At 44.5% G+C, this 23,844-nt stretch overlaps 1 protein-coding gene across 4 annotated transcripts in view; it reads right to left on the minus strand.

The window, feature by feature from the left end:
- Positions 1 to 9,763, minus strand: part of igsf9ba (immunoglobulin superfamily, member 9Ba) — a 74,027-nt gene extending 64,264 nt beyond the window's left edge. For all 4 annotated transcript variants that reach the window (XR_016492459.1, XR_016492458.1, XM_021588048.3 and 1 more), the window contains exon 1: positions 9,411 to 9,763. Coding sequence is in view for 2 of the 4 variants with exons in the window: in XM_021588048.3 (XP_021443723.1) it covers positions 9,411 to 9,474 (64 nt within the window). In the remaining 2 variants the exon portion in view is untranslated. The remainder of the gene's footprint in view (positions 1 to 9,410) is intronic.
- Between the last annotated feature and the right edge of the window lie 14,081 nt (positions 9,764 to 23,844).

The raw sequence follows: 23,844 nt of genomic DNA on the forward strand, positions 1-23,844 counted from the left end.
GAGATTCTCATCACAAAATTGTCCAAGTTCAACTTTTCCCCTGATGCCTTGAGATTGATGAAATCATACCTTGAAGGCAGAACTCAGTGTCAGAGTGAGCAATGAGCTGTCGCCCAATCTTAGCAATGATGTGGGCATGCCCCAAGGGTCAATACTGGGGCCCCTCCTGTTCAGCCTGTACATTAATGATCAGCCTTCTGTCTGTACTGGGTCTGAAGTTCAAATGTATGCAGATGATACAGTGATATATGTGCATGCAAAGAGCAAACAACAAGCTGCACAAGAACTCACTACTGTAATGGTCCAGGTTACAAAGTGGCTCAGTGACTCGTGTTTGCATCTCAATGTGAAAAAAACTGTTTGCTTGTTCTGCACAAAGAGGGCAACAGATGCTACTGAACCAGATGTCTATGTGTCAGGGGAGAAGCTCCAGGTGGTATCTGATTTTAAGTACCGTGGCATCATACTTGATTCCAACCTCTCTTTTAAAAAGCATGTGAAAAAGGTCATTTCAAATCTATGATACTCCCCCACTTAACATACTGCTTGACTAGTTGGGCCCAAGCTTGCTGTACAACATTAAAACCTATTCAGCCTGTATACAAACAGGCTCTCACTGTGTTTGATAGGAAGCCCAATAGCCATCATCACTGTTACATCCTCAGAAAGCATGATCTCCTGAGTTGGGAAAATCTTGTGCAATACACCGACGCATGTCTTGTATTCAAGATCCTAAATGGTCTGGCTCCCCCTCCACTCAGTATTTCTGTTAAACAGAAAACCCAAACATATGGCAGCAGATCCACAAGGTCTGCCATGAGAGGTGACTGTATAGTTCCCTTAAGGAAAAGCACCTTTAGTAAATCCGCTTTCTCTGTGAGAGCTTCCCATGTCTGGAATACACTGCCATCAGACACAAATAACTGCACCACCTATCACACTTTCACAAAATGTATGAAGACATGGCTAAAGGTCAATCAGATTTGTGAACATAATCCCTAGCTGTGTATTGCCGCTTTCCATGTTGTCTGTTGTCTGTAGCTTGTGAGGTGAGGAAACACTGTGTTGCTTTTATGAATTTTGTCTTGCTGCTTTTTGTTCTATGTTGCTCTGTCTGTATGCTACGTCTTGCTTGTCCCATGTTGCTCTGTCTGTATGCTATGTCTTGCTTGTCCTATGTTGCTCTGCGTGTGCTCACTGCTCAATGATTGTCTATATTGTAATTGTTTTTAATAACCTGCTCAGGGACTGCGGTTGAAAATTAGCCTGCCGGCTAAAACCGGCACTTTTACTGAAACGTTGATTAATGTACACTGTCCCTGTAAATATAAAATAAACTCAAACAAGTCTGGTTCATCCTTGGGAGCAATTTCCAAACACCTGAAGGTACCACGTTCATCTGTACAAACAATAGCACGCAAGTATAAACACCATCGGACCAAGCAGCCATCATACCACTCACAAAGGAGATGTGTTCTGTCTCCTAGAGATGAATGCACTTTGGTGCGAAAAGTGTAAATCAATCCCAGAACAACAGCAAAGGACCTTGTGAAGATGCTGGAGGAAACAGGTACAAAATTATCTATATCCACAGTAAAAGGAGTCCAACATCAATATAACCTGAAAGGCCACTCAGCAAGGAAGAAGCCACTGCTCCAAAACCGTCATAAAAAGCCAGACTACGGTTTGCAACTGCACATGGGAACAAATATAGTACTTGTTGAGAAATGTATTTTGGTCTGATGAAACAAAAATAAAACTGTTTGGCCATAATGACCATCTTTATGTTTGGAGGAAAAAGGGGGAGGCTTGCAAGCCGAAGAACACCATCCCAACCGTGAAGCACGGGGGTGGCAGCATCATATTGTGGGGGTGCTTTGCTGCAGGAGGGACTGGTGCACTTCACAAAATAGATGGCATCATGAGGTAGGAAAATTCTGCGGATATATTGAAGCAACATCTCAAGACATCAGTCAGGAAGTTAAAGCTTGGTCACAAATGGGTCTTCCAAATGGACAATGACCCCAAACATACTTCCAAAGATGTGGAAAAATGGCTTAAGAACAACAGCACGCAAACAGCACGCTGTTTCCTCCTACACATTGGTGCGGCTGGCTTCCGGGTTGGATTCGCGCTGTGTTAAGAAGCAGTCCGGCTTGGTTTTAGTTGTGTATCGGAGGACGTATGACTTTCAACCTTCGTCTCTCCCGAGCCCGTACCGGAGTTGTAGCGATGAGACAAGATAGTAGCTACTATCAATTGGATACCATGAAATTGGGGAGAAAAAGGGGTAAAATTACAAACAAATTTTGTTTTTTAATAAACAAATAAGGTCTGTGTTTCGTGCAGGCTTAAACCGCCTCGGCGTTTTGACACCCGTGTAAATCTCACTAGGATAAGGTAACATTTGTAAAAATATTTTCATAAATCCACTCTACAAAAAAAAAATACACCTATATTTAGCCAATATTGATCAGAGTAACCTTGTCCTATGGATATCTACACAGTTATAAAATTGTCAAGGTGGTGTAAGCCTACACGAAACACAGACCTTATTTTAAGTGAATCTAAAAATATCCTATGGAATAAATGAATGAAGGAACCGCTTTTCAGATTTTGCTAGAAGGTGTCATGGGAATTATGACTCGCACTTTGGTAGTCAATTCTTACCATGTCCATTGTTAAAATAGGATTTTCTGCATATAGAAATGACAGTTTTTGTTTTCAACATTCATCACAGGCAACTTAAACTCTTATTATTCAAACAGTTGAGGGTATTTGTCTCCTAAGCAGACTCTTCAGTATCATTGTCACTTCAGAGCTGTGTGTGTGTTTTACAGATGGCAAAGAAAAGCAGAGCACCAGTGTGGGACTATTACATGGAATTGGCACCAGGGAAAGCAAGGTGTCTTATTTGTGATGAAGATGTAAGCATGGGGTCAGCAACAGCTAAATCAAAAAATACCACCGACCTGTGGAATCACCTTAATAAGAACACCCATCCAAAAGCCCATATATGTTATATTAAGTTAAAATAAAAGTGTTCATTGTTCATTCAGTACTGTTGCAATTGTCATTATTACAAAAATGTGTGTATAGAAACAAAATTGTAGACCTGCACCAGGCTGGGAAGACTGAATCTGCAATAGATAAGCAGCTTGGTTTGAAGAAATCAACTGTGGGGGCAATTATTAGGAAATGGAAGACATACAAGACCACTGATAATCTCCCTCGATCTGGGGCTCCACGCAAGATCTCACCCCGTGGGGTCAAAATGATCACAAGAGTGGTGAGCAAAAATCCCAGAACCACACGGGGGGACCTAGTGAAGGACCTGCAGAGAGCTGGGACCAAAGTAACAAAGCCTACCATCAGTAACACACTACGCTGCCAGGGACTCAAATCCTGCAATGCCAGACGTGTCCCCCTGCTTAAGCCAGTACATGTCCAGGCCCGTCTGAAGTTTGCTGGAGAGCATTTGGATGATCCAAAAGATTGGGAGAATGTCATATGGTCAGATGAAACCAAAATATAATTTTTTGGTAAAAACTCAACTCGTCGAGTTTGGAGGACAAAGAATGCTGAGTTGCATCCAAAGAACACCATACCTACTGTGAAGCATGGGGGTGGAAACATCATGCTTTGGGGCTGTTTTTCTGCAAAGGGACCAGGACGACTGATCCGTGTAAAGGAAAGAATGAATGGGGCCATGTATCGTGAGATTTTGAGTGAAAACCTAGTTCCATCAGCAAGGGCATTGAAGATGAAACGTGTCTGGGTTTTTCAGCATGACAATGATCCCAAACACACCGCCCGGGCAACGAAGGAGTGGCTTCGTAAGAAGCATTTCAAGGTCCTGGAGTCGCCTAGCCAGTCTCCAGATCTCAACCCCATAGAAAATCTTTGGAGGGAGTTGAAAGTCTGTGTTGCCCAGCAACAGCCACAAAACATCACTGCTCTAGAGGAGATCTGCATGGTGGAATGGGCCAAAATACCAGCAACAGTGTGTGAAAACCTTGTGAAGACTTACAGAAAAACGTTTGACCTCTGTCATTGCTAACAAAGGGTATATAACAAAGTATTGAGATAAACTTTTGTTATTGACCAAATACTTATTTTCCACCATAATTTGCAAATAAATGCATAAAAAATTCTACAATGTGATTTTCTGGATTTTTTTTCTCATTTTGTCTGTACCTATGATGAATATTACAGGCGTCTCTCATCTTTTTAAGTGGGAGAACTTGCACAATTGGTGGCTGACTAAATACTTTTTTGCCCCACTGTATATATATAAAAATATATACATTTTAAAAATCGTCTGATTAATCGGTATCAGCTTTTTTTGTCTTCCAATAATCGGTTTCGGCGTTGAAAAATCATAATCAGTCAACCTCTAGTTGAGATCTGGTGACTGAGATGGCCATGGCATTTCGTTTACATTTTTTTTGCTCATCAAACCATTCAGTTACCACTCATGTCCTGTGGATGGGGGCATTGTCATCCTATGGGGCATAGCCATGGGTAGCCAAAATAATGGCCTGCCCAGCATTTTTATACATGACCCAAAGCATGATGGGATGTTAATTTCTGAATGAACTAAGGAACCACACCTGTGTGGAAGCATGTCCTTTCAATATACTTTGTATCCCTCATTTACTCAGGTGTTTCCATTATTTTGGCAGTTACCTGTATGTCAAGTAGGTTACTTATCAACCTTTCCAAAATCTCTAACTGAGTACTGATAACATCTATAAGTAAAAGTGATAACAACAGAGGAAAAAAACATTTAATAAATTCCCTGGTTTTACCGAAAACCAGGTTAGATGATTCTCAGAATCAGGAGGGAATAAGCAGGAAATCCAGAATTCTCCAACCAGGATTTCTGGAAAAACAGGGAATTTATTGTAAGTTCTGGGAATTTTGCAACCCTAAGCAGGAATCATTGTGTGGAGAAGGCAACCTTGCATGACAGGGAACATAGAATGCAGATTAGTAATCCTATTCCTTCTACTCAATGTGAGCTAGTGGCCCTTCCTTCTACACCCAACATATGCTTGTGAGCACAGCACACTCTCCTACATGAAAAGCAGCCTCATGAACACTACCTCCTACACAGGCTGCCCACTACTACACAACACAGATGAGAGGCCAGGCCACCGCAGGCTAGCTGCCTGCTTTCTCTGAAACACCAGTGGCATTCAGCTGACAGACAGAGACCTGGGTGTCATATACCTTTAAAACACATCTCTGTCCTGACAAGCCAGTATTGTGAGCCAGCCCAGCCTAGTCAGTCTCTCTCCCCTCCACTCTCTGGCCCTCTGTAGCTGCACGTCCCCCTAAGACAAGCGCAGCCCAATTAAGGACAGGCCCCAGCCCTCAGTCGACAATGAGCTGACACCTGCTCCTGCCTGGGCACTGGGCACAGAGAGGGGGTGTGAAACAGGCCAGGCATGCGTGCCAGAGGCCCAAAGGCCAATTCAACACTGTGGGGCACTGCCAGAGGTGCACATTACAGGAAATCAGGATATAAGGAGGGTGGCGCCTGCCCTGCCCTGTGCCAGCCAGGGGTTGTAAATCACTGACATTTCCCCATGCTAACACAGATCGAGTCACACACAGACTCAACTTCCTTCCTTTTTTAAATAAGTAGTAGATTCTTCAGCCATAATAACCTGATAGTGTTGTAAATTAATTGCATCAAGAAGCATGCTTATTAGCGCTTTCATATGGCTTTTCTAATTACAGTTGGTTATTGAAAATAATGTTAATTCAACATCGATAAATCAAATAAATTGCACAGCCCTCAAGAACAAGTGTGAGTGATGGAATCTGCTCGATAAATTCCATGCAACTTTCAGAACTCTAAAACATCCCAGTCAGTCACAGACTGCCCTGTCTCTTCCACTCTCCTCTCCTCTCACTCTACTTCACACTACTAGGTCTCTCTACCCTCTCTCTCTCTGTCTCTACCCTCCCTTTCGCTCTGTCTCTACCCTCTCTCTGTCTCTACCCTCCCTCTCTCTCTGTCTCTACCCTCCCTTTCGCTCTGTCTCTACCCTCTCTCTCTGTCTCTACCCTCCCTCTCTCTCTGTCTCTACCCTCCCTCTCTCTGTCTCTGTCTCTGCCCTCTCTCTCTGTATCTAACATCTCTGTATCTACCCTCTTTCTCTGTGTCTCTACCCTCCATCTATCTCTGTCTCTACCCTCCCTTTCTCTATCTATCTCTCTCTCTTTCTCTCTCTCTACCCTCTTTTTCTCTCTCTCTCTACCCTCCCTCTCCCTTTGTATCTACCCTCTCTTTCTCTCTCTCTCTCTCCACCTTCTCCCTGCCTTCTCTCTCTCTGTCTCTACCCTCTCTCTCTCTACCCTCTCTTTCTCTGTCTCTCTATCTACCCTCTCTTTCTCTCTCTCTCTCTCTGTCTCTACCCTCTCTATATCTACACTCTCTCTATATCTACCCTCTCACTCTGCCACACTCAGTCTCACTCACTATGTCAATAACAGAGACATATATTGAATCTCTTAATATGACTGTTATTTTTTCCCTATATAAAATCTTTGGAACCTCCCTGTTCAATGATGGAATCCATTTTCTTCTCGACTGCCTGAGTGGTGCTTGCGGTTTTACTACCCTCGGGATTCTCGTGGGACTTTTCAGGATTGGCACTTTCCTTGGGAGCAGATAGGCCTGTAGATCATCAAACCTCAACTAAGCATCACATACAGTACAGCCAGAAACTATGAGTGATTGAATAAGGAATAAATTCCTGATTGCTGTACATTTCTGTGAGTTGCTGTGGCAGATACAGTACTAGCATTATATTCATTTTCATCAAACTGGGAGGGAGAGCCAGCCTTTGTTTTGTATGGTTACACTAGTTTGTCAGAAGTGTGAGTAGTCAACCAGAGAGAGAACTGGGGGCTTCAACCAGGCCTGTTCCTCACTCTGGCTTTCCCAGAATGCTCCAGGCTTTGTTTGCATGGAGATTCCACTGGGAGCGTACTGGCCGAGGCGAGAGGAGTGGTTGCAGCAGAAAGAGCTGGCACATGCCCAGTGCTGTGCTGGCAAAAGTCTGCCTTCCACAGCTTGAGCACAGGGCTTTCTCTAGGCTGGGTTTACAAGCTTTACTCCCATGATTGGGAGAGTAAATAGAGCATATGCCTGACAGTGAATGAGTGAGGGTATAGGTTGTATGTCTGAGTGAAAGTGAGTGAGTGCATGACTGAGAGAGTGAGTGACTGAGGGAGTGAGTGAAGTGAGTGAGGTATCTGTTGGTGAATGGGCACTATAGGAGAGTGAATGATAACAGAGAACGATTGAATGAATGAGTGTGAGAGAGAGAGAGAGAGAGAGAGAGAGAGAGAGAGGGAGAGAGAGAGAGAGAGAAGAGACTAGATTGCCTAGACTAGACTGCCTGTATCCTCTCAGGCATGGAAAAGGAAAGGGGGAAGGGGATACCTAGTCACTTGTACAACTGAATGCATTCAACTGAAATGTGTCTTCCACATTTATTTCAACCCCTCTCAATCAGAGAGGTGCGGGTCCTGCCTTAATCAACATCCACGTCATCGGCGCTCAGGGAACAGGAAGGCAGTCATGGTACAGTAGGATGAAACACATATTGCCAAGGACTGGGAATGGGGTCATGCCCATGTCAATTCAGGAGATAAATTAAAATTGAATTCATGCCCATAGTTTGCAAAACTGATTTTTGCTTCTGAATTAATTTTCTGACTTGATTGGTTTGAAATGGAATTGACCAACCCTGCTAGGGACAATACCCTCTACTCTGACATTTGATCTCATCTACCAACATGCCTAACACAGAGATAGCAAACGCAACAGCCAAATGATGCAGACATTCTTAGAAAGTATACCAATGGAATTTATATTTTTCCACATACGCTGTTTAACCTAATATTTGCATAGGCAGTTTTCAGATTTGTGTAATCACATTTCAGCGGTTGACAGTTTTCTAAAACGTTTTTTATGGAAAAATAAATCCTAACCCTAACCAAAATGAATGGTGGAATTAAAAATAAAAAACAACAACATTGTATAGCCCACTGGTAATACCTAGGTAATACATATTTCAGGGTTGGAACTGGCAGTGACTGAATGTGACTGCTATATGAGAGACCAAGACAGGTATGAATTATCAAAGAAACAGCATAAAGGAAATAATAATGTATGTTTTGACTAACTAATATCTAATTATGTTTCATATAGAAAAACAAACCCCTGGCCATCACAAATCCTAATTATCAAATAAAACAGATAGCAGAGTAACTTTAGACAGAGGATGAGGGGTCATTGAGCTCAGTCATCATCATATGACGACTCGAGAAAGGACTCCCCCATCTGGACAATATTGGAAGAGCAAGGTTAAGTCAGTCCATGGGTCAACACAGTAGATTCATGAAAATGTGAACAAACTTGCATAATTTATATTGTAATTATTAAACAGTTCATTGCGCCACTCCAGACCATTTGGTAAACATCTCTAATGGGCACTGCATCAGTCACAACTGTCAGTTACTGACACATCACACACAGCAGTTACATACCATCTGAAATACAATTTAAACAGACAAAATCAAATCAAATGTTATTGGTCGCATACACATATTTAGCAGATGTTATTGCGGGTGTAGCAAAATGCTTGTGTTCCTAGCTCCAACAGTGCAGTAATATCTAACAATTCACAACAATACACACAAATCTAAAGTAAAATTAAATAAATACATTCATGCACAGACAAGTTCCAATGTCATGTGACAATATTGCTGCATTGAGGAGTTACTTTCCCATGCTGGAAACTAGTGAAGCAGTCACACCCCTTTTTGTAAAATCATCACATTTGAGACTGCTGACACCTCGACTGATCATGACAGATTTTCTTCGAAAGCAAATATCAGAAGAAAAATGCGTTTCATTTCGTGTTTTTTGCCTTTTATCTGACACATCTGAAACACGTCCTGACTGTATAGGCTACTATCACTGACCATAGCAATATGTACTTACAGTAGCGAGAGTAATATGCTTGTAGTATTTTTCTGCTCAAATAATGGAGGAATTATTTTTGCACAGAATTATGCAATATTATGTATCACTTATTTGTCCTTTCAAATATGAGTTTTTACTCTTTAGGCTATATTACATGATAATTGCATGATAAGGAGTAGGCTAATATTTTACCTAAAATATTTAGAAATACAAATAAACCAAGGCAGAACTTTCACGTGACTAGAGAAAATGCAGCCATTTATATCAATGAAAAACAGTTATTGCGTTTATCTACCAATTTAGAATGAGCATGCTATGCAAAGGCCAGCAGCAAACCCACATGCAGTCGCTCAAAATTATATATTATGGGCGACACAAAATATATTGCACTTCAACTCACCTTGAGCGGCCGTTCCTCTGGTGCTGAATACACTTGCTATCAAAGTGGCCACATACCAAATCATAGTACTATTGCCGACCAGCTATTACAACGCAAAGTGCCCCGTTCAACGAATCTGTCATATTCGACCTTGCACCGCGCGCGCTCTTATCGACGCCCTTTTATTCATATTCTATGCACTTTCCTATCGGCGATTCCCTTCATCCCTTCCCTCCCCCGTCCTTCCGTCCGCATCCTCCCTCGAAGAGACAGAGCACCTGCACCGCGGCGATTGTAGTAGACGGAGCTGTTTTACGAGTGCATAGTGAAATCTTTGTGAGAATTTAACCACTAGGTCCGCCTCTTCTATCATTGGATTGGTTGCTGATAGAGGATTTTGGGCGTGTATTGGCTATTATTCCGCCCCTTACTATCGAATGACAGGAGGACAGACGCGTACCAATTCAAGGTGAGTTGGAGCGTGCCGTAGTAGTAGAACCGCAGTATCATGCGCATTGACAGAGAGCCGAGTCCGCATCTTTAAATGCCTGTCTTGAAGTGTCCCTTAACACGTGGCACCATAATTGTTCAATACTGACCAGTATATTGAGAACCTTTGAACATGCACTCATTCTTCATATCAATGTTGGCATATATATTCATGCTGCGAGCTACAGTATGCTGGTGATGCGCAAGATGCTTGATGTCTGTGCCGTTCCTCAGTCTCTCCTCAATCTGTGGCTCATTCACAGCCTCTAGCTGTGGTCTTGTCTTTATCACCGGGTTAAAACGTTCCCTTTCTGATACTACAACCTCGGCTAATGTGTTGGGTGTGGCGACAGATGCAAACATTGTTTTCCCCTCTATTTCTTCGAGGAGGCTGCCTTGTCTGCTGATGCTCCCAATCCAGCTGTAGCCTATCTACACATGGCATATCGTTGGAACCGTATCCGCACGCTCATTTTACATCTCCATTCAATGAAAATGTAGAGGTATTAAGAGTCACTTTTTCCAAACACTGCACATAACATATACAAATCAGAATGATTTAAATGTTTTTTATTTCCCTCAGAAAAATCATCTAATGTACTCCTCCATCAATGCAAAATGGTGTTATGTTCCTCTCCATATATGGATAAAAGCAGTTTATGTGGTTTTCTGTATCTTTCAGGTAGTTACTCCATCGTATTCCAGTGAATGGTAGGCCTAATACTGCACATGCACATTCCTCAGTTAAATGATAGCAATTCAGCAAGTCTGGCTTCAACATTTTCAGCTGCTACTTATCATGACACACAACCCAATTTTTTCACTGACTGCTCCCCAAAATTAAGGACAGATATATACTCTATCTGATAAATAAATAGCATTTTAGGGTCAAAATTAAGACTAATGTTGATTGGACTGCATACTAGGGCTCCCGTGTGGCGCAGTGGTATGGGACTGCATCTCAGTGCTACTGGCATCAGCTACAGACCCTGGTTCGATTCCAGGCTGTATCACAACCGGCCGTGATTGGGGGTCCCATAGGGCGGCGCACAATTGGCCCAATATCGTTAGGGTTTGGCTGGGGTAGGCCGTCATTGTAAATATTAACTGACTAGTTCATTAAATAAAGGTTAAATAAAAATGTATAAAATACCACCAACCATTCAGGAGGTATAAACCATTCAGGAGTTTAGAAAGGCAGTAACAGGGACATTTTCCAGGCTTTGTAGAGAGATGTGGCTACAATATGGTAAACAATTCCAATTAAAAGTGATTAATTTGGCAAACATTTAACCACACAATAGAGAACTGTGTATCACGGGACAATATGAAACAACACCTGGAGGAACAGCAGTATTGTAATTGAGGTCTATGCCCTGGATGGGTGGTGAACTGGTGAATCTGAAATGCCCATACCAAACATAACAACATTCCACATTCTTTCACGACTGGATGGATTCCACATTCGACTATGTTGGAAGCTTTGGGTAACACAGTAAAAAAATAAAAAAATAATGGTCAATTTTATTTTGTAACTCTTGATTAGGAGAAAGTGCCTTTGCACAAGAGGAAACAGAGTTTTGGGAAAGACAAAGTGATGACATCAAGGGATTGCATAGTGTTGAAATATATATCCTAGGAATTCTTGTGTACGTACATTTTCTAAGAGATCGTCTTGACATCTGTGACAAAAATCACATTTGGGTCCATTTGTAAAATGGCAAACACCTCTTCCATAGCAACTCGTGAAATTACACTGAACAAAAATATAAACCCAACATGCAACAATTTACAGTTCATATAAGGAAATCCGTCAATTGAAATAAACTCATTAGGCCCTAATCAATGGATTTCACATGACTAGGAACGCAGATATGCATCTGTTGGTCACAGATACCTTAAAAAAAAGGTAGGGCGTGGATCAGAAAACCAGTCAGTATCTGGTGTGACCACCATTTGTGTGACACATCTCCTTCTGATAGAGTTGATCAGGCTGTTGTTTGTAGCTTGTAGAATCTTGTCCCACTCCTCTTCAATGGCTGTGCGAAGTTGCTGGATATTGGCGGGAACTGGAACACACTGTCGTTGACGTCGATCCAGAACATCCCAAAAATGCTCAATTGGTGGTAACATGTCTGGTGAGTATGCAGGCCATGGAAGAGCTGGGAAATTTTCAACTTCCAGAATCCTTGCAACATGGGGCATTGCATTATCATGCTGAAACATGAATTGATGGCAGCGCATGAATGAGACGACAATGGGCCTCAGGATCTCGTCACGGTATCTCTGTGCATTCAAATTTGCCATCAATAAAATGCAATTATGTTCATTGTCCGTAGTTTATGCCTGCCCATACCATAACCCCATCGCCACCATGTTCACAATGTTGACATCAGAAAACCGCTCACCCACATGACGCCATATTCACTATTTGCCATCTGCCCGGTACAGTTGAAACTGGGATTCATCCATGAAGAGCACACTTCTCCAGCATGCCAGTGGCCATCGATGGTGAGCATTTGCACACTGTAGTCGGTCACGACGCCAAACTGCTGTCACGTCAAGACCCTGGTGAAGACGACGAGCATGCAGGTGAGCTTCCCTTAGATGGTTTCTGACAGTTTGTGTAGAAATACTTCAGTTATGCAAACTCACAGTTTCATCAGCTGTCCAATGTGGAGGTCCTGGGCTGGCGTGGTTACACATGGTCAGCAGTTGTAAGGCTGGTTGCACGTACTGCCAAATTCTCTAAAATGACGTTGGAGGCGACTTACGGTAGAGAAATTAACATTCAATTTTCAGGCAACAGCTCTGCAATCAGCATGTCGATTGCACGCTCCCTCAAAACTTGAGACATCTGTGGCATTGTGTTGTGTGACAAAACTGCACATTTTCAAGTGGCCTTTTATTGTCCCCAGCACAAGTCCACCTGTGTAATGATCATGCTGTTTAATCAGCTTCTTGATATGCCACACCTGTCAGGTGGATGGATTATCTTGACAAAGGATACATTCTCAGTAACAGAGATATATCAGGTTTCAGGTAAAACCTGAAGGAACAATGTTTATTGTAACAACAGGGGCAGGCAAATGACAGGTAAAGGCAGGCAGGGGTCGATAATCCAGAGTAGTGGGGCCAAGGTACAGGACGGCAGGCAGGCCCAGGGTCAGGTCAGCCAGAGGTCGGTAATCCAGAGTAGAGGCAAAGGTACAGGACGGCAGGCAGAGTGGTCAGGCAATCGGGCTCAGAGTCAGGACAGGCAAGGGTCTAAACCAGGAGGATGAGAAAAAGAGAGACTGGGGAAAAACAAGAGCTGAGAAAACGCTGGTTGACTTGAGCAAACAAGATGAACTGGCACAGACAGACAGAAAACACAGGTATAAATACCCAGGGGATAATTGGGGAAGATGGGCGACACCTGGAGGGGGGTGGAGACAAGCACAAAAACAGGTGAAACACATCAGGGCGTGACAAGATGTGAACAAATTCTAAGAGAAATAAGCATCTTGTGCCTATGGAACATTTCTGGGATCTTTTAATTTAGCTCATGAAACATGGGACCAACACTTTACATGCTGCGTTTATATTTTTCTTCAGCGCAAAACAAGCAGGAAAGTATGTTTTCTATTTTAAATTGATCTGCCCATTGACCTGGTCCTGGATGACAAAGCCATTAGGAGGGTGGAGTTGTCCTCTGTCTCCCACATTGACCCAATTACTGGCATAGGTGAGGTGCAATAGTGCTCCCTCTCTTTCTCTGACTGCTGCATGGCAAACCTAGCACAAGGTCATCTCTCTCTCTCTCTCTCTCTCTCTGCCTGCCTGCCTGCCTGCCTGCCTGTCTGTCCATCCGTCCGCCTGCCCGCGCCCGCACGCCCGCCCGCCCGCCCGCCCGCCCGCCCGCCCGCCTGCCTGCCTGCCTGCCTGAAGTTGCAAGAGTGCTGACACATCGCCTTTTCCTAACCAGAACATCTCATGACCCTCTGGGATTATAAATCTTGATAAGTACTGTACAGGGTCTGTTTCCACGGTGACACCAACATAGCATAATGGTATTAGCCCAGCTTTATGAGGCAGTAGGAGACAGACAGACAGACAGCAGCAGTGTGATGATTTCTTTTAGATTAGGATGAAAGTTGATATAATCCCCTATTATGTATCTCTTATTTAGAGCATCATTACTGCAATAGGTTGTTGACAATTTTACTATAACTTGTTACCATAATATTACCATGTTATTACCTAGGCTCACGTGATGTCATTTTAAGTGCCATTATTTTAATGTGAAGATATTGTCATTAGCTATGTAGTTCTTAAAACACAGTAAATCTATGGAAAGCCTACTGTATGCCGATGGCTCGAAAGCGTACACATTTGCGAACACATTTGTGTTAAGATCATACCATTTGTTGTCCTACAATCCACCAACTTTAACATGGGTGTCAATAGATGTTTATCAGAAGCCTAACATAGGCTAGTGTGGTTAGTGGCATACATTTTAGACAGTGGGTTTGCCATGCTAGTAGCCATGCTAGTAGAGATTACATGTTCTGGCTTTCTGCATCTAGATTTCATCTGTCATAGTGAAAGTGCCAACCCTCAAGGGCACCAATGCATGCTAATCCTCCCCCAGCCACACGTGATTCCTACAAGGGCAGCTTGAGTTGGGAATTAAACAACCTCTCCCAATTGCTTACAGTCACATTTCCCATACATATCTTGACCTGAGTGGGGATGTGCATGGCGGGAGAGTTCTCCAAACTGCCAGGAATGGGTTTGTATAGGCCATACTCATGGGGCCAAGGGAGGGACACCTGTATGTTAATCCAATCTATGCCCAATAAGGCAAAAAGATCTGAGCTCATAATATCTGGTTGTTGTATCAAACTTGAGGTAATCTCCTTTACAGTAGCATGAAATACTTTTGTGAATGGGTACTCTGCTCCTTGTAATCCTATGTTTATTTGACCTGGTATCCATCTGTTTGAACTTGAACCAGCCAACTCCACTGATGTGTGTTCACTGTCATGACTTACTGTACATGACCAAGTACTTGGCTAAAGCATAAACCTATCTGGCTACCAGACTTGAGTTTACTTTCTCCTTACATGCATGTTTTGCACTTTTCTGTTCTCAATCTTCAATGTGTCTCTGTTATGTTTGAAGTTGAAAATTGCACCCTTGGCTTTCATGCAGTTGGACAGCAAATGGGTGCCAGGAAAAGACTCCTTCCTGGAAGCCACAACATGGCACAGCCAATATGTTTAAGGCAGAAGAGTGAGGAGGGTTTGTCTCAGTGTGTATGTGCTCTATATTATTTACAGTAATTTCCAATGTAGCTATAATCTTGGTTGCTTAATCAGTTTTAAACTGTTGAATGACATCTCACCGCTGAAATTACCAATGTGTAGCAAGCACACAAGCTTAAAATGGCAGATGTACATCAGCTAGAGTACAGTAGTTGGTTGCTACATATTTAAGCAAGTTACAGCCTAATCCCCACACAATATAAAGCATTGGAATACTCAAATGAATACCAATTCTCAAATGAATAGAGCACATACATGGCTGCCCTCCTGCGTCAAAGCCAAGGGTATAATTTTCAACTATATCAGGCGATATCAGAGGTAGGCCATACAAATGGTCAGACTCCAGCCACCCAAGTCATAGAATGTTCTCTCCGCCACCACACGGCAAGCAGTACCGGAGTACCAACTCTGCAACCAAAAGGCTCCTGAACAGCTTCTACCCTTGAGCCATAAGACTGCTGAACAGTTAATCAAATGGCTACTCTGACTATTTGCATTGACCCCCTTTTTATTTGCACTGACTCACTTGCACCGGCTCTATGCCCACTCACTGGACTCTACCCAGACACTCACACATACTACACTGACACTTCAACATGCACACATGCACACACTTAACACACACACACATGTATATTGACGCCACACACACTCACACTTTCACACTCTTCACATACGCTGCTGCTACTCTGTTTATTATCTATTGTGATTGCCTTGTCACTTTTATCCCTACCTACATTTACATTTTACCTCAATTACCTCAACTAACTCGTACCCCTGCACATTGACTCGGTACTGGTACTCCTTGTATATAGCCTCATTACTGTTATTTCCGTAGACATTTTTAACACTTTTTTTCTTATTTTTGAACTCATTTTTGATCTGCATTGTTGGGAAAGGGCTCATAAGTAAGCATTTCACGGTTAAGACTACACCGGTTGTATTCGGTATATGTGACAAACAACATTTTATTTTATTTGGACATTTAGTGTAAGAAATCAAACAATTTCAGACAAGCCCAATGTCTACCACGTAGAACATTGTCAACTCTCTCCCAAATGTAGCTGACTCTGTCCTCTCTACCTCCACAAGATCTTAAAGTACAAAATAGCTTTTATTGGTCAAATCTCTATTTTTGTAAATGTAAATAGTATGTTATAGAAGAGTCCATATACTTTTGGGGTGATTTCAGTTGGTTTTGAGAAACCTACCAGTGATAGACTTCCTCAGGCTTGTTCTGCAGTGCCAAGACACAGATAATAACAAAGGATACAAAAACACCCAAATACGTCATTTTTTAAATTGCAACATTCTCAGTATAGTGATGCAGTTATTTGGACCTTGTACACATTAAATTGTGTCATTCAGGAACTTTATCTGCAATTAATATTCAATTTTGTTGGACTTCAGCGATACTTTTCCATGTGAAGGATGCGTGTGCTTTCTCGCTCCAAACACGCATGCTCACACACTGAAAAGTTTTGTGAAATTGGCAAAAAAGTGTCTGGACTCCTCTATAACATGCCATTTACATTTTAAAAAATTGATTTGATTCAGGGCCCTGGTGGTGCACTATGTAGAGAATAGGGTACCATTTGGGATATAGACCGAGTCTCTGCAGGACCCTGTCAGCTGTCACCACTTTAGTCTGAATGAGTGATTCCCAGCACTCTGGTCTGTTCTCCCTCTGAGGGACAATACTCTAATGGGACACATTCAATAGGAAGGGACATCTAGAGGCTGGAAGGGAGTGATGGAGACTGCATGGAGGAGTAATGTAGGTCTATAATAATCACCTAAACCAGTGAACCTTAGGAACTCAATGATTTTGATCCCCCTCTTACTTCATCACTTTTTCTTCTCTCTTTCCCTCTCGCCACACATCCTTCTTATCCCCTCTCAGCATCTTCTCTTCTCCCTCTTTTTCCCACTAACACCAAATTAACTTGAAAAAGGAAGGTGTGGGTGTAGTGCGCCAAGGTTATCTCTAAATGTAATTACAGACCAACACAGATGTGACTGTGACTCATCAGATTAGAGTGTAGAACCCAGAGGAAACACATATATTATGATGCACCGGCTGGCCTGCATTGGCTGAAACAGTACTGTAGGTGAATTCACCTACACTAGCAGCATAGAGGAGGTCATATTTGTTCAATGTAATAGCTGATGCTGTGATTCCAGGAACACGGACTATAATAGCCACCTCAGTGCTAATCATCATTTGCTCAGGGATGTTTGTAAACCAATTTCAGAATTAAATAATACACTACATCCTAAAGCAAGTTGGTCTCATCAGCATTGTACATTCCTACTTGTCAGTAAGAATGACTGTTCTAGAGAGTGTCAATCAGAGCTGAGGAGCTGATGGAGACTGTGATGTCATCATGTCAGTCAGCCATGGTGGTGGTAGTGGTGATGATGGAGGGACTAAAAATGCCTCACTAACAGAAATACAGCTGAATTCTCCAAATTCAGAGCAAGTGAGAGAGAGAGAGAGAGAGAGAGAGAGAGAGAGAGAGAGAGAGAGAGAGCAGACAAACCTACAGGGCCTTCCTCAATTCCCATGACCAGATCCTCTGCTGAGACTGATGACTCAGGAACGGCAGGCAGAAATAAATAGCTAAACAATCTTCTTATCATTACCCTGCCAAGTCTGTCTCCATCAGCTATAATGGGACATCTGAATGAGAATCATTTGTATATTATTCACGTGCTATTCTGCCTGCCTGCTTGGCTTGAAACAAGTGCTGCACCTCCAAATCTTAGATAAGCAGCAAATTGATGCATCTCTCTTCCCTCTCCCTCTATCTCTGTCCCTCTTTATAGCTCTCTCTCCCCATCTGACTCTCCCTCTCACATCTCTTTCTCTCTATCTGTGCATGTGTGTGTGTGTCAAGAAGGATAATGTGTGTCTAAAACATGAAAAGCAAAATAATCCCTGAAAAGATGCAAGTACTACTCCCCATTGTTCCATCAGTTCATATATTTTCAATCTCATGGTCTGCTAACCAGTGACTAATGCTTGACTGCCTCCTATGAGGATTTGTTTCAAATAATGAAAATATCTATTTTTATATTCACACGCCATCATATTTTAGAGATATCATTGTTGCATTTTCAATCAACTTAATTTAAAAACATGAATGTCTTCTGTTATTTTCAGAGTCCTACAAATGTAGAGGTCTAGAATTTTTACACAGGAAGCAGACCTGAATGACAAGCTGGTTAAGGGGGGGGGGGGGTGGATTTATTGGACTGGCTGGCCCAACATGGTACAGCAGTCCAAAAGAAGAGCACTAAGCCACAAATTTAACCTTTCATCTCCCCCATTTTCATATGGATATGAAGGTAATTGAATGATATTCATTACAATTACCTATTTCAGCAGTCCTCTTTGGAGTTTGCTAATCAATGCATTGAATGGGGGGGTGGGAGCCCAGAAATGGCCATCTTACATTTACATTTGATCATTTAGCATCATTTAGCAGACGCTCTTATCCAGAATGACTTACAAGTTAGTGCATTCATGTTAAGATAGCTAGGTGAGACAACCACATATCACAGTTGTAGTAAGCACATTTTTCCTCAAAGCAGTTATCAGAAAAGTCCGTGCTAGTAGCCCAAGACAAGTGCGAGTGTTAGTTCCCTTTTTTTCTTTCCCTGTGTAGTGGTAGAAGCTACCTTATAATGTCTCATTCCCTGCTTCACTGTCACTGTGTGAACGTCTCTCTCTGCAGCAGCTGGCATCTGTATCGACACATCCAGTTAAACACAGTACAACAGTGCTGCCCATGTAATTTAGTTCAACACGCAATCTAATGTCTCCTCAGCAAGCATCCAAATGATTATCTCAATAAAATCCTGCTGGAGTAGAGCTTAAGGCCATGCGGTGCTGTGGATGCTGTAACACACTGCCTTTAATGATGTACAGCATTATTAAAGTGTTCTTTTCTTGGTTGGATTGTAGATTTTCACACCATCTGTGTGTACCTACAGTACTGTATTTAGTCATCAAGGTTGACGTTATGCACGTTTTTAACACACTTTGTTGAACCCAATTTAGCAGCTTGAAGTAGCACGTATAGTTGGCATGGTTTTCAGGTCTCATGCAGGTGTAATGCTGATTCCTATCATGCGTCCATCAATAGGGCTGTTCATAGGCAAGCTTCCGCATGTCCTTTATACTAGTGACCACAGAATGAAATAGAACATCTCTACGGTGGCAACTATTTACTTAGGTTTGGAAAATTAGGGAAAAAGTAATATGGAGGAACAAAACTCTACATCAATCAGAATCGAGAATGCCCTCTCATTTCAAAAGCAATACTCTCAAAATATCCTTTCTGTAATATCCTGCATTAAACCTTGAGTTGTGCTCAAATCCACTACAGTATTCATATCTGAACTCTAACTAGGTTGGGTGCTTGGATCTTGGCAATGCCACCATCCTATCCTGAGCAGCTCTGCTCCCCCTCTCTAATATCGGCCACAGTCACTGAGCTAACACAGTCTCTAAATGTCTTGTCTCACACCAGCAGCTGCACAAAGAGCAGGTCTATTTGGTCACCGTCTGCTTAAACAGAGCTGCTGAGGGCTGAGGGTAGGAGAGGGTGTGATAGCAGACTGTCTTATGTGAGCCTCGGTGCTGTGAACACACTGATCTAAATGGAGCCTCTATACCTGACAGAGATCCCACTGGGCACAGATGTCAATTCAACGTCTGTTCCACGTTGGTTCAATGTAATTTCATTGAAAGGACATGGAAACAATGTTGATTAAACCAGTGTTTGCCTCATTGGGATAACTCTCATCACAACATTTGGACATGATAATATCTATCTGCATGTCTTTGACTCGTGTGCAACACAATTGTGGTAGCATTTTGTGTGGGGATAAGGAGGTTCATTGTGGGAGGTTCATTATGGTATTCTAACTCTGTCTTATTACCATGCTACTGGAGTTATAATTAAGCAATAAGCCCCGGGGGGGGGGGTGTGGTATATGGCCAATATACCACGGCTAAAGGCTGTTCTTATGCTCGACGCAACGCGGAGTGCCGGGATACAGCCCTACACCTTGGTATATTAGCAATATACCACAAACCCCAGAGGTGCCTTATTACTATTATAAACTGGTTATCAACATAATTGACTTTGTTGCGCTTTTTACTTTTACCTTTGGCTGGAGGTTTGTTTGACACAGTTGCGTCAATCTGTTGTTTGCTTCTGCCAAATAAAGTGTGCGCCTGATCACAACTCTCTGCTCTCCTGCACCTGACTTCTACACCAGTAGCGCACAACCTGACAGAATTCCACACTGAACCATGGAGTCAGCAGGAGAAGGTACCACGGTCCAAGGGGTCAAGGAGCGCGTCCGAGAACACTCGGCAATGCTGCAATATCTCAGCGCATTGTTCAGACCATGGACCGCTGGGAGAGACCGGGACACCAGCGCCTCGACCAGCACAACCGGGGTTACCACTATCCTACTACCACCCTCCTGTATCCGGTCCCAGTGGGATGCGTCTCGCCCTTCCCAGGGAGTATGATGTGACAGCAGCACAGTGCCAGGGGTTCCTATTACAGCTGGACCTATACCTGGCCACCGTTCACCCGGCTCCCTCGGGAAGGGAGAGGGTGTCCGCCCTCGTCTCATGCCTCTCAGGGAGAGCTCTGGAGTGGGCAAATGCAGTGTGGGGAGAAGGAGATGCGGCGTTGGACCACTTCGGGGAGTTCACCCGCCGCTTCCGGGCCGTCTTCAACCATCCGCCCGAGGGTAGAGCGGCGGGTGAAGGTCTCTTCCACCTGAGGCAGGGGAAGAGGAGCGCCCAGGAATTGGCCCTGGAATTTCGGACCTTGGCCGCAGGAGCAGGTTGGAACCCTCATCGACCACTACCGATGCAGCCTGCGCGAGGATGTCGTTCGGGAGTTGGCCTGCAGGGATGCCACCATCACCTTTGACCAGCTGGTGGATCTGTCCATTCAGTTGGATAACCTGCTGGTCACCCGCTTCCAGCACCCCCAGCTCCGGTGCCAATGGAGCTGGGAGGGGCTGCGCTCAGGGAGGCCGGAGGAGGGACCTTCACTTGCACCATCTGTGGCCGCAGAGGGCACACTGCCGGTCGTTGGTGCCTCTGGGAGTCGAGGAAGCAGGCAGGGCTCTCTGACGTCACCCCATGTGAGTCTGCACCACTCTAATCCAGAGCCCTCTGTTGTTCACCTGTTTGTGCATGGTTTTTTCCCCTGAGTTTTCGCCACATTCCCCGCATAAGGCGCTCATTGATACAGGCGTGGCTGGGAATTTTATCAACAGGGCATTCGCCCTTAGTTTAGGGATCCCCATTGTTCCTGTGGTTAGACATTTCCCGGTACACGCTCTGGATAGTCGACCTTTAGGGTCCGGGCTAATTAGGGAAGCCCCCATCTCCCTGGGCATTGTGACGCAGGGGGGTCACGAGGAGAGAATCAGTCTCTTCCTCATGGACTCTCCTGCGTTTCCCGTGGTACTAGACCTTCCCTGGTTAGCTCGTCATGACCCCACTATTTCATGGCAACAGAGGGCTCTCACGGGGTGGTCGCGAGAGTGCTCGGAGGTGTGTAGGGGTTTCCGTTGGTGCTACTATGGTGGAAAGTCCAGACCAGGTCTCCACCGTGCGCATCCCACCTGAATATGCCGATTTGGCTCTCGCCTTCTCCAAAAAGAAGGCGACTCAATTTCCACCCCATCGACGGGGGGATTGTATAATATATCTCCTAGTAGACGCTGCACTTCCCAGGAGACATGTGTATCCCCTGTCACAAGCGGAGACGGCGGCTATGGAGACATATGTCTCTGAATCCCTGCGTCAGGTAACATTCGGTCCTCCACTTCACCCGCCTCCTCGAGTTTATTTTTTGTGAAGAAGGATGGAGGTCTGCGCCCGTGCATTGCCTATAGAGGTCTAAATCAAATCCAGTTACCTGCTACCTCTCATCGCCACGGTGATTGAGTCAATGCACGGAGTGCGCTTCTTCACTAAACTGGATCTCAGGAGCGCTTACAACCTGGTGCGTACCCGGGAGGGAGACGAGTGGAAGACGGTCTTCAGTACCACCTCAGGGCATTATGAGTACCTTGTCATGCCGTACGGGTTGATGAATGCTCCATCAGTCTTCCAATCCTTTGTAGATGAGATTTTCAGGGACCTACACGGGCAGGGTGTAGTGGTGTATATCGATGACATTCTGATATACTCTGCTACACACGCCGATTATGTGTCCCTGGTGCGCAGGGTGCTTGGATGACTGTTGGAGCATGACCTGTACGTCAAGGCTGAGAAATGCCTGTTCTTTCAGCAGGCCGTCACCTTCCTAGGGTATCACATTTCCACCTCAGGGGTGGAGATGGAGAGTGACCGCATTTCAGCCGTGCGTAATTGGCAGACTGCCACCACGGTAAAGGAGGTGCAGCGATTTTTAGGGTTTGACAATTACTACCTGACGTGGGGTTTGCAGTGGTCGGCTGAGGCGAATAGGGCTTTTGGGCACCTAAGGGCTCGCTTTACCATGGCTCCCGTGCTGGCCCATCCGGATCCCTCTTTGGCGTTCATAGTGGAGGTGGACGGTCCGAGGCTGGGATAGGAGCTGTGCTCTCTCAGCGCTCGGGCACGCCACCGAAACTCCGCCCCTTGTGCTTTCTTCTCGAAAAAGCTCTGCCCGGCGGTGCGGAACTATGATGTGGGGGACCGGGAGCTGTTGGCTGTGGTTAAGGCTCTGAAGGCGTGGAGATATTGGCTTGAGGGGGCTAAACACCCTTTTCTCATCTGGACTGACCACCGCAACCTGGAGTACATCCTGGCACCGAGGAGACTGAATCCTCGTCAGGAAAGGTGGGCCATGTTCTTTACCCCTTTTGTGTTCACCCTGTCCTACAGACCAGGTTCCCAAAATGTGAAGGCAGATGCACTGTCCCGGCTGTATGACACAGAGGAGCAGCCCATGTATCAGACTCCCATACTCCCGGCCTCCTGCCTGGTAGCGCCGGTCGTGTGGGAGCTGGACACGGACATTGAGCAGGCGTTACATATAGAGCCCGCTCCCCTACAGTGTCCCGTCGGGCATCTGTACCTTCCGTCTGCTGTCCATGACCAGTTGATCTATTGGGCCCACACGTCACCCTCCTTTGGTCATCCAGGGATCGGTCGGACAGTGCACTTTCTGAGTGGGAAGTACTGGTGGCCTACCTTGGCAAAGGACGTGAGGGTTTATGTTTCCTCCTGCACGGTTTGCACCCAGTGTAAGGCCACTAGACACCTGCCCAGAGGGAAGCTACATCCCTTAACCGTTCCACAACGGCCTTGGTCACACCTGTCGGTGGATTTTCTGACCGATCTTCCTCCCTCACGGGGAAACACCACAATCCTGGTCGTTGTGGATCGTTTATCTAAGTCCTGTCGTCTCCTCCCTCTGCCCAGTCTCCCTATGGCCCTACATTCTGCGGAGGCCTTGTTTACACATGTCTTCCGGCACTACGGGGTGCCTGAGGATATAGTGTCTGATCGAGGTCCCCAGTTCACTTCGAGAGTCTGTAGGGCGTTCATGGAACATCTGGGGGTCTCAATCAGCCTTACCTCAGGTTTTCACCCCGAGAGTAATGGGCAGGTGGAGAGAGTGAAC

The sequence above is a fragment of the Oncorhynchus mykiss genome, chromosome 27 (genome assembly GCF_057628025.1).
Source record: "Oncorhynchus mykiss isolate SJ-2025 chromosome 27, ASM5762802v1, whole genome shotgun sequence".
NCBI lineage: Eukaryota > Metazoa > Chordata > Actinopteri > Salmoniformes > Salmonidae > Oncorhynchus > Oncorhynchus mykiss.